The sequence below is a fragment of the Tympanuchus pallidicinctus genome, unplaced genomic scaffold (genome assembly GCF_026119805.1).
Source record: "Tympanuchus pallidicinctus isolate F22 unplaced genomic scaffold, pur_lepc_1.0 scaffold1, whole genome shotgun sequence".
NCBI lineage: Eukaryota > Metazoa > Chordata > Aves > Galliformes > Phasianidae > Tympanuchus > Tympanuchus pallidicinctus.
The window spans coordinates 46,586,931-46,600,887 of record NW_026294618.1 but is presented as its reverse complement, the minus strand read 5'-3'; the positions used below and the strand labels follow the sequence as shown (position 1 = coordinate 46,600,887).

The 13,957-nt window shown below is 41.8% G+C and overlaps 1 protein-coding gene and 1 long non-coding RNA gene across 3 annotated transcripts; one reads left to right on the top strand and one right to left on the bottom strand.

The window, feature by feature from the left end:
• Nucleotides 1-1,414: 1,414 nt before the first annotated feature.
• Nucleotides 1,415-3,573, bottom strand: LOC128077150 (uncharacterized). The gene is made up of 2 exons (XR_008204866.1): nt 3,282-3,573; nt 1,415-2,655 (listed from the first exon to the last, which is right to left on the bottom strand). It is a non-coding gene; the product is annotated as an uncharacterized LOC128077150 (long non-coding RNA).
• A 3,632-nt stretch (nt 3,574-7,205) lies between these two features.
• LOC128076933 (amine sulfotransferase-like) lies at nt 7,206-13,566 on the top strand. Of its 2 annotated transcripts, none has more exons than XM_052675505.1 (7): nt 7,206-7,323; nt 8,988-9,158; nt 10,181-10,389; nt 11,187-11,313; nt 11,787-11,881; nt 12,249-12,429; nt 13,313-13,566. In XM_052675505.1, the coding sequence occupies exons 2-7, from the start codon at nt 8,999-9,001 to the stop codon at nt 13,435-13,437; spliced, it is 897 nt and encodes a 298-aa protein (XP_052531465.1). In that variant the 5' UTR covers nt 7,206-7,323; nt 8,988-8,998; the 3' UTR covers nt 13,438-13,566. The 2 variants fall into 2 exon arrangements, with proteins under 2 accessions (XP_052531465.1, XP_052531547.1); XM_052675587.1 differs by lacking the exon at nt 7,206-7,323 and adding an exon at nt 8,505-8,586.
• The last annotated feature ends 391 nt before the right edge of the window (nt 13,567-13,957 follow it).

The following is a 13,957-nucleotide window of genomic DNA, read 5'->3' as shown; positions in this document are numbered from 1 at the left end:
TTGCTCTGATAATGGTTTTTAAAAAAAATCATGCTTCCAGGGCATCTTCTGTCCTGTCAGACTTCATTTTGCACAGTACCTGCCTGCAACTTCCGCAACATATAGAACCAGAAGGATGCTGCGAGTCCTGCCTACATGGTCGTTTGAAAGCTCCTTGCAACTCTCTAATGTTAGGCATGAACTTTAAAAAAAAAAAAGTCTTTCCTCCCTTAACAAGCATTTAACTCTCAATGTTCTTTACCAGTGTTGTGGTTTATCACCAGCAGGCAGGTAGTTGAGCACCTCACAGCTGCTCCTGCTCACTTCCCCCACAGCTGGCCTGGGGAGGGAATTGGAAAGGTAAAAGCAGGAAAACTCATGGTTTGAGATAAAACCGGATTACTAGACAAAGCAAAAGCTGTACCCACAACCAAGCAAGACAAGGAACTCTTCATTATTTCTTACCAACAGCCAGGAGTGGGACATCCCTTTGGGCTGTTTGTACCAGCTATCATGCTTCTATATCCTCTCAGCTCCTTGTGCACCTCCAGCTCCTTGCTGGCAGGAGTGCACAAGAAGCTGAATAGTCCTTGAGTTATAATAAGCACTGCTCAGCAACAAGTAAAATACCAGCGTGCTATCAATTGTTTTCAACTTAAGTCCAAAACACAGCGATATATGAGCCCCTATGGAAGAACAGTAACGGTGTTCTATCCAAAACCAAGACAGCTAGATTGGATTTCTTCCCCTCCCCCCTTTTGTAGGAATGAAATAAAAAAAGCAACTCAGTAAAATCTGAGGACTAAACCATCTAACAACTGTCAACAGTAGGAAGGAGTACAAGTTTTTCTGCTCCTGGAAGCTGTCTGTAATCACATTGCAGCTGCTATCACTCATCACAGACATCTGTCCTCCCTGGTCATACCAGATTCTGCTTTCCTTTTGCTCACTTCAAGGACAAGGCTGGAGCTGCCCCTCCTAAGCCGGAGAATGGAGGAAGGGCCCATTCAACTACTGTGCTATTGGCAGTGTCAAGTGTAGTAAAATAGGAGAGACAGAGCAATAGTATGTTAATATTAACAAATCTTTGAAGCACTCAGTCTGGTAGCAAAGTTCTGTGGTGGCACTTATGCATTAAAAGGGATGCTGATACAGCATCCCTTATGGCTTTGATTATAAATTCACAAGTGTGGAAGCTCCCTGTTACTTTGGATGCAGCTTTGTAGTCTTGGGACCTTTTCTCTCTCTCTCTTTTTTTTTTTTTTGTATTGATATTTTATAGGAATATGTGAATCTTTGCCTATTTCCCGGTCCAACTAAAAAATCCCATAGCTCCAAGTGTGCGAGTTAAAGCTGTAATCTTTGATGACATAAAATTAAGTTTCTGGTAAAAATGTGTAGTTTTTTTTGTTGTTGTTGTTGTTGTTTTTAAAAAAAATACAGTTCTAATCAATTTTAACTGCCATCAAGCTTCTTGGGATTTCTGATTTTTTTTTTTTCTTTTTTTTTTTTTAATTAGTCATACCTGTCACTCTAAAAATACACACCATCTTGTTAGTTAACTGCTGTGGCAGTGCTGACTGAAGTAACTGAACCAGCACTATCTAAGGACACTGTGCCCAAGACAGAAGCACTTCACTTAGAGCAGAAACCTTCTAGCGCCAGATGACAGCTCTGTACTTGCACTCAAACATTCTGCCTTATTCACAGAACACCTTTCATCAACAGGTAGCATCTGTAGGTACAGCCTTGATCATTCACTGTGTGACCTGCAGGAGGCAGTGGTCTCACAGGGAAATGGCAAGCAGCTGTGCTGTCTGGCCACCTGTACAAAGGAATGAGTGACTGACACCAGTTTCAGTGGCTTACAAAGGTTGCACGCTTTCACTAACCTTTTAACAAGCAATTCAGTTAATTCTGTCATGAGAAAACATGTTACTGTGAGTTCTATTGTGGATTATTAGAAGGTATTAACTACTACCTGATGCCTTAATTCACTTAATTTGTAAGGCCAAATGATACCCCTCTAAACTGCGCATGAATGGTATATTTGAAAGACATAACTATTATAATCCTCTCCCCTTGCTTACTGACAGAAGCATGGCTGTCTGCCTGTTGGGCTCCATGTCTCGTCTCAGAATGCAAAATAACAGTGCCCGCACACCTCCAACCCAACCTCTCTGCATTGCTGATGGAAACTGCAGGATGCAGAGCTCTGGGCCCCCATTGGCATGGTGCTGCTGACCCCAGGTCTCATTGCTAGTGCTTTTACAATGGGGAAAGGAAACCCATCCCAGATACAAAGCATTCATCAGGAGGCTTGCAATTTGTGCTGAACCCAGTTGGCAGCTGACACCTTATCCCAAAACATTCCCAACTGCCTTCTCACTTTCTGTTCTAAAGAGCTCTGCATCTTCACAGCAGCCAGAGCTCCTCAGCTTCAGCAGGAGCTGTGGTGTCTGAGTTACAAATACTTGGTATCTGTGTACCCTGATGTACCTGCTTTACCAGAGCCATACCTTGTGCATGCCCACAGCACTTAAGTGATTCCCAGTCTGCCAACAGACATGACATAAAGGGCCTATCTGAAAAAATGGATGTGGGCAGCTTCCCCCAGGCAGATCTCGCTGCTGAACTGGCCAACAACACTGAAACAAAGTAATTTTGAAACTGCTCCTGCAGATACAAAAGATTGTCTCAAGTGTCTGTTTCTGTATGTGCGTAAGAGTAAGGAAGCATCCTTTGTTTAAAGGAAGGGACAGTGATGGATTAAGATGGTTATGTAGTACCAAAGGGGCTTATAAGTGAGCAAAAGAGCGTGAGTCTCACCTGATCATCTGCAAGGGTTCTGCATCTACATTTCCTGACAGCGCCTGGACAACAACTGATGCTGTGAGACAGAATTCCCTCTTTCCACTGGATACTGGATACTAGGCTCACAATAAATTCCATTAAATTTGTTACATTCAAACAAGTACTCTAAGTGTCAGAGAAGAGCTCCGCTTCCAGAGTTCATAGAGTCAACTGGCTGGCACCTCACATATCTCAGTTTGAGTCTAGGAGCTGCAGCTGGGGCAGGGCAATAGGAGAACTCTTAAACATCAGTTGAGAACCACAGTTTACATAACAGTAGAGAAACAGACCATAGAAATTACTAAAAATGCTACTGTAATGCTGAAATAGAACAGAAAGTACCACAATAACAGCAGGACAGCAAAGTCAGGCTACAGCAAATGAGAATGAGCTAAAATGCAGCAACCACACCAAAATGACACAAAAATTGAAGGAAGAGAACTACTTACCCTTGAAAGGCCACAAAAAGATAGAGACTTCCAACAAGAGATGCCCTTTCTTCCCCTGCCAACACTTAAATGAGTTTGGGAAGGGGTGGATCCTGGCTCCACCCCTTCTGGTGGAGCATACACCTGAGCTCCCGTGGGTTGGTCCTGCCTTCCTACCAGGTGCTCTATCACTGTTTCAGGTCATGACAGCATTTTTGCTACAGCCACAAACGACTTTGATCTATTTTGATCTCATAGACAGTAGGATAATACAAAGAGCAGTACAGTTCTACAACCAGAGGTAAAGGCCACAAGTTCATCCTTTATGGATATTGTGGCCACTCGTGTTCAGTTGCACAGTATATTGCTGAGGAAAGCAATGGAGGAATGTCTGTGAACTTACACAATGCAACTTGGTTACTGAATGTTCTCCTAGATATACTCCACACTGAGTGCTGAAGCAGCTTATTTTTTATGTGCCATTATCTAACTCTCAGAAAAGCTTCAGGTGACTATCTCTCAGATTAATCAGGAACTGAGATTCAGAGGAAGGGGAGAGAAGATATGTTTATTTCTCCTTCAAAGCAATGTTAAAACTTTCTGTCAATTCAAAATGTATATATATTTCTTTTTTACAAAAAATGTTTCATTTTAATTAATTTATTTATTTCAATCAGGTTAATCAGAAATTGTGATTGAGAGGGAGAGGAGAGGAGAAGGTAGAAGGGACCTATGAGGATAACCAAGTTAAACTGCCAGACTTCAGGACTAACCAAAATTTACATTATATTATGGAAGGTGTTGTTTTGAACAAGACAAGAATGGGGTATCAGCCAGCTCTCTACCAAGCCTGTTACAGTGTTTGGCACCCTTACAGTAACAAAGTGTTTCCTAATACCCACTCTAAACTTACTGTGGCTCAGCTTTCTGCTGTTCCCATCTTGCCATTCAAGAGCAGAGCTTGGCACCACCATTTCCCTCTCACAAGGAGTGCAGAGAGCAGAGGGGTTACTTCTTGGCCTCCTGTACACTGGAAAATCTCTGCCTCTTCTCACAGGACATGCCTTCCAGACCCATTATCAGCCTTGTTGCCTTCTTCTGGACATTTTCACAGTCCTTTACATCCTTTTTATATTTTGGAGGCCAGAACTGCACACAGTATGCAAAGTGCGGCTGTGCTAGCAGTAAATATAGCTGGAGAAGCACCACTTTTTGACCTTCTGGCTATTCTGTGTTTAATGCATTTAAGAACGTGGCTTGCCCCTTGTCTACCAGAGTGTACTGCTGGCTCCTGCTGAGCTACTGTCACCAGCAAAACCAGGTCCCTTCCAATTGAGCTTCCACCAGCCACGTGTCCCACAGTCGGTGACTGCCTGGTGTCTCAGTTTGAGAAGAATAATCTAAAAGCACACATTAACATATAACATATTAATGTTTTCTTGTTGTTGTTTTGGTTTTGCATTAATTTATTCTAATCCAGAGACAATGAGTTCCTTTTATCAAGGAACTTGTATTTATTATTACACTGAGAGATAAAATGTCAAACTGCTCTGACAAACCTGTTCTCAACGGATTATCATGCGATTTGGATGGGACACTGCTCTGAACTCTGCCTTTTGCATGATCTCAAAGGTGCTGTGCAGAAAATCTGCAGCTCTGAAATAAAATAGAACTGTGTTAAAATTAAATCAGAGTGAGAATAGGTTATATTTGAAGATGTGAAAAATTGTCCCAAGGCAAATGAGGAAATGGGAGAAGAAAGGTTTTTATTCAAAAGGTGTACAAGAGTGTAATGGTATTCCATAAATGGAGAAAATTAGAAATGTAAAAAGCAGGTTACTGTAAACAACAGCTGCCATCTGTTCTAAAACAAGAAAATTTAGTGGAATTTTGGCCAGAAGGTTCAATCTCCACAGTCATGCTATCACCATCTGCCATCTTCTGCATGCAGAATAAAATCCCACATCTTTTCTTCATACACACTTCCATGTTAGACAGCATTTTGACATCCTGCCCCTCTTTTCTGTCTCTCACAACGGAGTGGAAGAAAGAGGGAGAAAGAGCATGCCACTGACAGAAATCCCAGAGGAATGAGCAGACAATTATCATGCCACTGATTGCCACGCTTAGGTAATACTAAGGTACAACTACTGAGAAAGGTCCCTAGTAACTCAGGCATCATATGTCTTTGGCATGGATTTTGTGCAGTAACAGGCAATACTAATGGAGCATAGGTGTACCAGAGGATTGTTTAAAGGAAAGGAATGTATTGCAAACCTTTTTCACAGTTAGTGGAGCTACTATCTATTCCTATGTACGTACCAAGAATGAGGATCAAATGGTTTAAGTGAGTTTGGTGTGACTGCAATGATCTGTTGAATACATTTTGTACTGGTGTATAAAACTTACATTGAGATTCCATGTGCCTAAGTAAGGCATTTACTTCTCTCTTTAATTTCACAGTGTAGATTGGTGGGAAGCCTGTCTTTATCTGTTATCTGCCCAGGAAACTTGGAGGCTTATTTTAGGACTCTCAGTTTTCCAGTGCTGTAGGCATTTCTGAAAGGAAAGCCACAGCCTGTATGGACGGGAATATGTTGTGTGAAAGTACCAGAGGAAACAACAAGGGAAGAACACGAACGGTCGAAATGAACAGCACTGGAAACATAGGCATTAAGCCATACAATAAACCACAAATATTCTTTCCTCGACAAACTGGACTTTGTGCAACTTCACCTGCTGTTTAAGTATATGTTAGGAATTTGGATCTTGAGGTTAATTATTAATACTGTACAGAACGATTTATCCCAAAGCAGGTAATAGAGTTGAATGCATGGAAATTATGTTCAATTAGCTGCTGATAGACTGTAATTCAACACTACTGACAATCAGGGGCAGGTCATAACTTCCTGATGCTGTCATTGTACAGTATTGTTGAGATTTGTATATTCTATCAATTCACCATCTGTGTGAGGGCCAAATAGCTTTACAGTCTATTTGTTTTTTCTTGGAAAACACTATGTCTCTCCCTAAGTCAAAGCTTTTGGTGCCCTGGCTAGAACACAGATCTGGTGACAGACAGCAGGTGCTGCTCTTTGGGCCTCTTCAAACCTCTAATGGATGATCTCTGTGCCTTGCTTTAGGATCAAAAGCTGCCATCTTCCATTCATACTAAACTCCTTGACTAGAAATTGCAGTTACAAAACACTGGGCACGCCTGACTGGAGCAGAAAGCAAAGCAGTGCAGGCTTAATCTTTGGGCTTAAAACTACCCTGAGTTGCAAAAAAGAATTTAGCCCTACTCCTCATTCTGGCTTGTCCCCTACCTGATGGATCTGCTGTGCAAGTTCGAGGACTACCTGGAGAATTGATCCACGTTAAAAAGTAACTCTACACAAAACAAGGCATAGGGCTGGGGGACAAAATTTTCTTACTTGCGTAACATGGTTGGTGTGCAAGTTTCAGTGAGAAAGGTCTCAGGCAAGATTTTATGTCACTTATAGGTGCTTGTAGAAAAACATAACGTGGGCACATTCGTATACGGGGAAGCAAAGAACTCACTCCTAGAAGCTCTTGGCTGAGGCCAGGTCTGACTGGTTTCACTGCACTCCAATAGAGTGGTGCACTCAGACTGTTCATTCAGACTGCTGCCACATACAGTGTGCAGGTATAACAAGTGTGGGCAAAAATTTTGTGGGAGCTGAGTAAGAAACACACGCACACACAAAAAGAAAGAAAGAAAGAAAAAGAAATGAAAAGGAATCTTGCAGTCACTTCTGCTCCTCTTCACTATCACTCTTCCTCAACAATGCTGTTGATAAATTGGAGGAAGAAAAATTAAAGTTGCCTTAAAATAATTTCCTAAATCTCTCTGGAGTGCTTTAACCTTCTAAGGGGTTATGTCAGTTCTCTAATCTCTAGCTGTGCTACAGATAAGCAAATATTGAACGACAGCCAAACAGGACTGTTAAAAAGGAAACGTGACTGCTCACGCCTCTCTCAAACTATTCGCATTCACAGTTGTAACATACATCTCGGTGGGCCCTGGAAGAGAAGACAGAAGGTAAGGATGCCTGACATTATTGGAGCTGTGTGTTGGTGAGTTAAACAATGCTATGCTGATTGCCCTTCTGGTAAGATGAGTAGAACTGTGCGTGGAACAGTTCTGTCAAACGTTTTGAGAAGTGAGGCCAGAGAAGAAGCCGAGTGAGTGCCGAAGGGAGGACGGCCATACAGCTGGGCTCTGACAGCTGGTGTCAGAAGCTGAGTTTGACACCCATTTTTCTGTACTGCTCAGCAAGGGGTTGGAGTTGTGCCTGTGAGGTCGCTCCCTGAGCAAAGCAGAAGGATCAGATCCCCATACATGTAGGAAAGGAACAGACGGACGCCCTTGTGTCCGCAACTGGACGCAGATTTTCAGAAGCACTTTTCAAATGCATTTCTGGCTGATTAGAGCGTATTGGAATGCTTATTTCTTCTTCCATCAGATACTCTAGACTGTGAATGTTTCCTAGCCAAGGTGGCATGGCTTTTCTTGCCTGATGTATTTCCTCATAGTATAATCCCCTGCCCATAAGAAAGAACCAGTTCAATAACCTTTGTCTGAAAGTGATATGAAAGCTCAGATTTTGGCAGAATCAAATCAAAAAGGATTTCTGTGCACTGCGTATTTAATGTGTCTTCGTTCTGTATCTTAAAAATTCTTCATTCTTCCTTCATAACCCTAGAATTATTCACTCATTCACCATATTTTTATGTCCTTTGTGGTACCAGTTTTCTTATCATAACTTGACTTGAAATCTGTTTTTGCTTTTATGATTGGGATTACTGCTACCAGTGTTTCTGATATGATTAGTGACTCTCCATTTATTCAATCCAGCTTGGTGAGAGAACTTCACTCATATCAAAATAAGCTTATCCTGAACCTTTTTGCCAGGTCATTACTCTGATATTTCTAAGTGGCTGGCTGTGGGGAGCAGCAGGCCCAGCCTGGCTGCAGAGCCAGCCTGAGGGATGCCCGTGCATCCTGTGGCCATGCCATGGGAGGAGGCTGCCCACCTGAGCTGCATGCAGGCCCAATACTGCCCTGTTTTGGCACTGCCTCATCATGGGACAGCAACCTGCGGGTTGAAGGGAGCACAGGTCTCATAGGCAGTGTCCACGTGCATGTGCCTCGTGTAGGCAGGTCCCTGGCAGCCCATGGATGCATCCAAGGACACAAGGTCATGGCCCTTCCTTGTTTCCACCACACCCCTCAACAAAAAAGGGCACTGCAGGGCGAGCATGAGTTCAGTGCAGCTCTAGAGGTGAGAAGGCAAAAGGGCAGGTAAGCCTAAACTGGTGAGTAATAACAGTGTTCATGAAAGCTTAATTAAGCAAGATCTATTTAAGAGATAAGAAGAGGTGACAACCAAAGGAAACATTAGACATTGAAATCCTAGAGGAACTTTGAGAAATAATTATTTACAGAGAGTGCCATTATTTACATCATCTTTTAGATGCAGTTAATGTACACAAATATGAATAAACAATCAAGGTATTAGCCTTTTTATTTCATTTTATAACCTGATGTTTATGAAAATTTCAAGGCTGAATTTCAGTGAATTGTTACAAAACACATTTTTTTTGTATTGTTTTGTTCGATTTTCTGAGAGATAACAGCAAAACTAAAATCTATAATTTTATTTTTTCTTATTTTCTTATTTTTCTTTATTTTTCTTGTTGCAGCTTATACACCCATGAGTGACAACAGATTAATGATGGAACCATCAAAAGAGTTTCTATTCAATTACAAAGGGTTTTATTTTGCTGTAAATACTACACCTGAGTATGTAGCTTCCCTGGAGAATTTTGAAATCAAGGACAGTGATATATTTATAGCTACTTATCCAAAATCAGGTAAGAATTGAATTGATTCCAATGGGGAAATAAATCTGGTTTTACTCACACTGCATGCCAAAGATTGTTAGCATTGCTTTATAGATCCGAACCATCTCTGAGTATATGCAGTGCAGCATTAGGTACAAACCTGAATAGCCACAGCCTGAAAAACCACACACAAGGTTCCTGCTTGTGTCCTGCTGAGCTGATCTGTGTGGCTCTTGTATTTAGTATGGCAGGTGTGCTCAGAAGAAGGCAAGACTTACAGGTCAAAATGATAAGGCACTGAGATGAACACAGGGAGCCCAGGTGATGCTAGTTCATTGTCAGGCAGGGCTGGAGGAAGCAGTCCAAGTCAGGCAGAGAGGCAGCATGAGGAGGAAAGATTTAAGAGGTCTAAATGCTAACAAAATGAGATGAAAACTTCTTTGGAAGTGGAAGATTTGTGTTGCAAAGGGATGGGCTGCCCAGAGAAAGGAAGGAGGTGGAAGACAATTTGGATTTATGAATTGCACGCAATGTCATCTTGTTCCCATTTACATTCTTCCCTCTGTCCTACTCCACTATCCGCTTTCTTCCCGACCAGTTATCTAGGGTATGCTCCATCTCCATGCAAAATCATCCAGGTTGATGAAGCCAAGCTGAGCATCCTAAGCTGAGCTGGGGAATTACTTGGGAAGGGCACTTGCTAAGTTATTGCTCCTCTGGTTCTGAAAATTATTTCTTTATCTTGTTCTGTGGATTTAAATCTATAGCACACATAAAGTCTAATCTCCAGAACCAACACCTTCCTTCCCAGGTGAGGTCTTAAGAACCAGGCTTTGCTTTCGGATGCCTTCCATTCTCTGAGCTTGTACAGGGTGAGGCAGCAGTAATAGTTTGCTGCCTTTCTGCATTAATCTGAATTCTCTCAGTTGTCCTTTCCTTTGTGCAAATAGCATGAAAAGGAAAAGAAGCCTAGAAATCAGATCTTCCCTGCCATCAATTTTAACAATAACTATGATAAAATCAAAGTTCAAATTTTAAAAATTTCTTCTTAGGAACTGTGTGGACTCAGAATATTTTGAGCTTAATACTCCATGAAGGCCATCGTAATGGAACAGAAAATATGGAGATGCTGGACAGAATCCCCTGGGTGGAATATAATATTAAAAATGTGGATTATGGCAGTCTTCCTTTGCCTCGAGTTTTTGCCACTCACCTGCCTTACTACTTAACTCCAAAAGACCTGAGAAACAAAAAGGGATACGTAAGTGAAGTTATTTCCAACATTCAGTTAAATCCAACCCTGACAATTTGCCTCAGAGATTTGGTTCAAATCTTGTCATTTTCTTCTTTTAGTTTTGCACTTCTTGGTACAAATATCACGACTTGAACAAAAGTGAGGAGGTCTAGAAATTGCTTATTCAATTTCCTCTTGATTTTTTTGCAGCCCTTGCTGCTAGAAATAGGGATGGTGCAGAAATGCAACTCAGTGGGATGAGCCAGGGAAAAAATCTTGGACTGATGTCACCCTTGTGAAAAGATCAAGTTCCAGTGAAATAATGAGTCTAGGAAAAGGCCTCCCACACAAAATTATAGTAGATAAAGAGGGAGTGTTTTCCTATTCATCAGTACTGTGAATAGGACAGCCTGTTGTGAATTGTCATTTCTTCATGGATGCAGGTGTAGTATAGAGCGGAGACAACTCACATGCAGAAAACAACACGGCCTTTTCAAAGCCAGAGCTGAGCTCACAGAGTTCTGACATCACCAACACCGTGCCAGAACTGTGGCTTACCAGAGATTGTTGTAGATTTCCTCATGAGAACTGCAGCAATGTGATGCTGAATCAACAGGGACGTTAAAATGATTTTGTAAGGTGGATGTTACAACCTGTCTACCTTGCACTACTGAATGGTATCAGTGTAGACTCTAACACTCTGTCCCAAGAAGAGATATCAGTGGGCTCAGAACAACCACAAAGGGCATACTGATGCCTATATTGGTAATGGAGTAATGGAGCGCTTTGATCTCTCTGAGAGCCATCGTCTTGTTGTACTGCAGGTTATTTATGTCACCAGGAACCCTAAGGACGTGTTGGTTTCTTATTATCACTTCTCCAAATTCATCCGAACACTAGAGAAAATACCGGATTTTAACATTTTAATGGAGAGATTTTTAGCTGGAAAAGGTAGGATATTTTTCTTACTAAGGAGCCTAAACCCTACTGCATGGCCTCAAACAGATCAAGGATTAATTGTAGTAATAAACATCAGTCACCCAGAATCCTCAGCTGTCCTAGCCTGCAACCAAAGCCAGAGTGACCATTTGAGCTTGGCCCTACTTTCAGTGCAGATTACGAGAAGTCAGGGGTCAAATGCCACATAACATAAAAAAGCATCACACAGGTGCTGTGATCGTATGTGTCCATCCGTGCTCTAAAAAGCCAAAAAGCCAACTGAATTGGGCCCCTGTGGGCACAGCCCCTCTCTGAGCCTTGGGGAAATGCAGAAACAGAAGAGAGGGAAGAATACAGTCCTGTCCTTGAAAGTAATAGAGGTGGTAGAACAAGGCTGATAATTCTACTGTTTTAATTTGCTGATGGCTGTAAATAGCAGATCTCCCTCACACTCCACTTTTTATTTTTTGTTTTTCCTTCTTAAGTGCTTGGCAGTGCCTGGTTTGACCACGTTTCAGGCTGGTACAACCATGCAAAGGATTTCAATATACTCTTCCTGACCTACGAGGAGATGAAAAAGGTGAGGTCCATCGTATCACCGTCTTCCAGATATTTTCTTCCTATATTGAATGCATTTTCAGGTAGGTCTTTAGATTTATCCATCATGGAGTACACTCAGTCCTCATGGAGAACAAACAAATTGAGACTTCTAAGGGCGTCATGTCATTTTTTCCCATTTGTGCAATACCTTAGGAAGAATTATTACATAAATCAACTTCCTGCATAATGAGAGTCATCTTCCCCAAAGAAGCCAGACTATGGTATTGTAAAAAATGATGGACAGTTTTGGACTCAAACTTAGTGATGTCCTTAACAATCCCATATTCCACTGCTTTATGCATTTAGTTTTCACATCATCAAGATGCTTCAAGTTTACTTTATTGCAGGATCTCAGAAGTGCTGTGCTGAAAATCTGCAACTTCATAGGCAAGAAGCTGAGTGAAGAGGAAATAGAAAGTGTTGTGAGACAGGCTACATTTGAGAACATGCAGAAGGACCCCAGGGCAAACTACGAGAACATGCCAGATGACATTGCGATCAAGGGGAAGGGCAGATTTCTACGGAAAGGTAAAACAGAAGCAATCCACTGCAACAACCACTTAATTCCTCCTCTTGGTGTAAAATGAACATAGGGTTTATAGACTTATCAGGATTGCCCCAGTCTCAAAAGGGGAGCTCAGATTAAATGGAATTAACTGTCAGAGTTGTTTTATAGCCCTTCTGTTGCTGTTTTTATCACATTTCCTTAAAGATAATAAAATGTCATGTTTCACTGATGATAACAAAAGTGGCAAAAGGCCTGCTGGACATTACAGAAGATCTTGAAGGTTGTACTTCTGAACCAGGTGTAACATACAGCTCTCTTACTGGAGTATCAGTATGATTATGAGCAATTGGCTAAACAGATAGGTGGCTTTCACTGGCAGATAGGGGAGAAAAGCCTCTCTCAAACAGAGAAAAACAATTATTTAAGGCCACCAAGGGACTTACTATCTGGGCATGGCAGCAAATTTGATTTGAACACAGTCGGTGTTCAAACATTGTTCAATCAGGAGACACAGTTTAAGGCTGAAAAAAGTGCTCTCTTGCCAGTCTCCTCCACCTATGCTTACTCTTCCTTTTCAAGGCAACAACCAGCTACATTGTGTGAGCACAGGCCACCTCAGCCAACTGCTCTGAAGGTCAATACATGGCACCCTTGGGCTCCTTGGCAATGCTAAAGCGTTCTGAAGTGCAGAGCAGGAGGAAATCCCTAGGGATTAAAGGGGGAGGTGCACTCACATTTAGAGAAGTGTTCTCCAAAGAGCACACAAAGCCCTGCTTGAAAGTCCAGCAACACAGAGATGCCAAGGAAGCCTGGAATGGCTTCCTGAGAGTAAATCTCTCTGGTGAAAGGCCAGCTTCAGATAAGTGCCTTCTTCTCACCTCCCTTTGCTGCCTCTTTCCTCAGGCACCATTGGAGACTGGAAAAACATGATGACAGTGGCTCAGAATGAAAGGTTTGATGAAGTTCTTAAAGAAAAAATACGGACCCTGCCTATCAAATTCACCTGGGAGATAGACAGCGAAGTGTAGCCTGGCTTTGAGGTTTGTCACTCTTTGGCGTTCATCATGGATGGACACACTTGACCTTATGGAAGAACATAATATGATGATTTTCAACTGTGTTGTAGAGAAAATAAATAGAAGAACTCGTTCAGAAAATGCGAGTTATCTGAAGGAGCTATTCAATTCCATCAGTTTCCTGTTTGTAATTTTATGAATTATTGTAGTTAATTTTCATAGTAAACCACAAGTTCCATTCTTCAGGATTGCATTTGCATTCACTGGCCTTAATAACACCCCAGTTATAGACAGCCAAATGAACTAGCCCTAATGTTGCATGTTCTGATGCTGCCTACTGACTGAAACACTTCACTACACTGTCTGTTACAGTTCTTCAGGCCATATTTGACAATTTGAGAAAAAACACGTCATAGTCATAGCAGTTTTTCAGTGAATGCTCACTCTATCATTCCGACTGACTTGCTAGAGCTGTTGTGGTAGGAAGCTACCAGCAATCTGTGACCCATACAGACATTGACTCACTATTTGG

Coding starts and splice junctions, on each gene's coding strand:
- LOC128076933 (XM_052675505.1), top strand. CDS start 8,999: ATGAGTGACAACAGATTAATGATGGAACCATCAAAAGAGTTTCTATTC. Junction 11,314..11,786: donor GAGATTTTTAGCTGGAAAAG/GTAGGATATTTT, acceptor TTCCTTCTTAAG/TGCTTGGCAGTGCCTGGTTT. Junction 11,882..12,248: donor CCTACGAGGAGATGAAAAAG/GTGAGGTCCATC, acceptor ACTTTATTGCAG/GATCTCAGAAGTGCTGTGCT.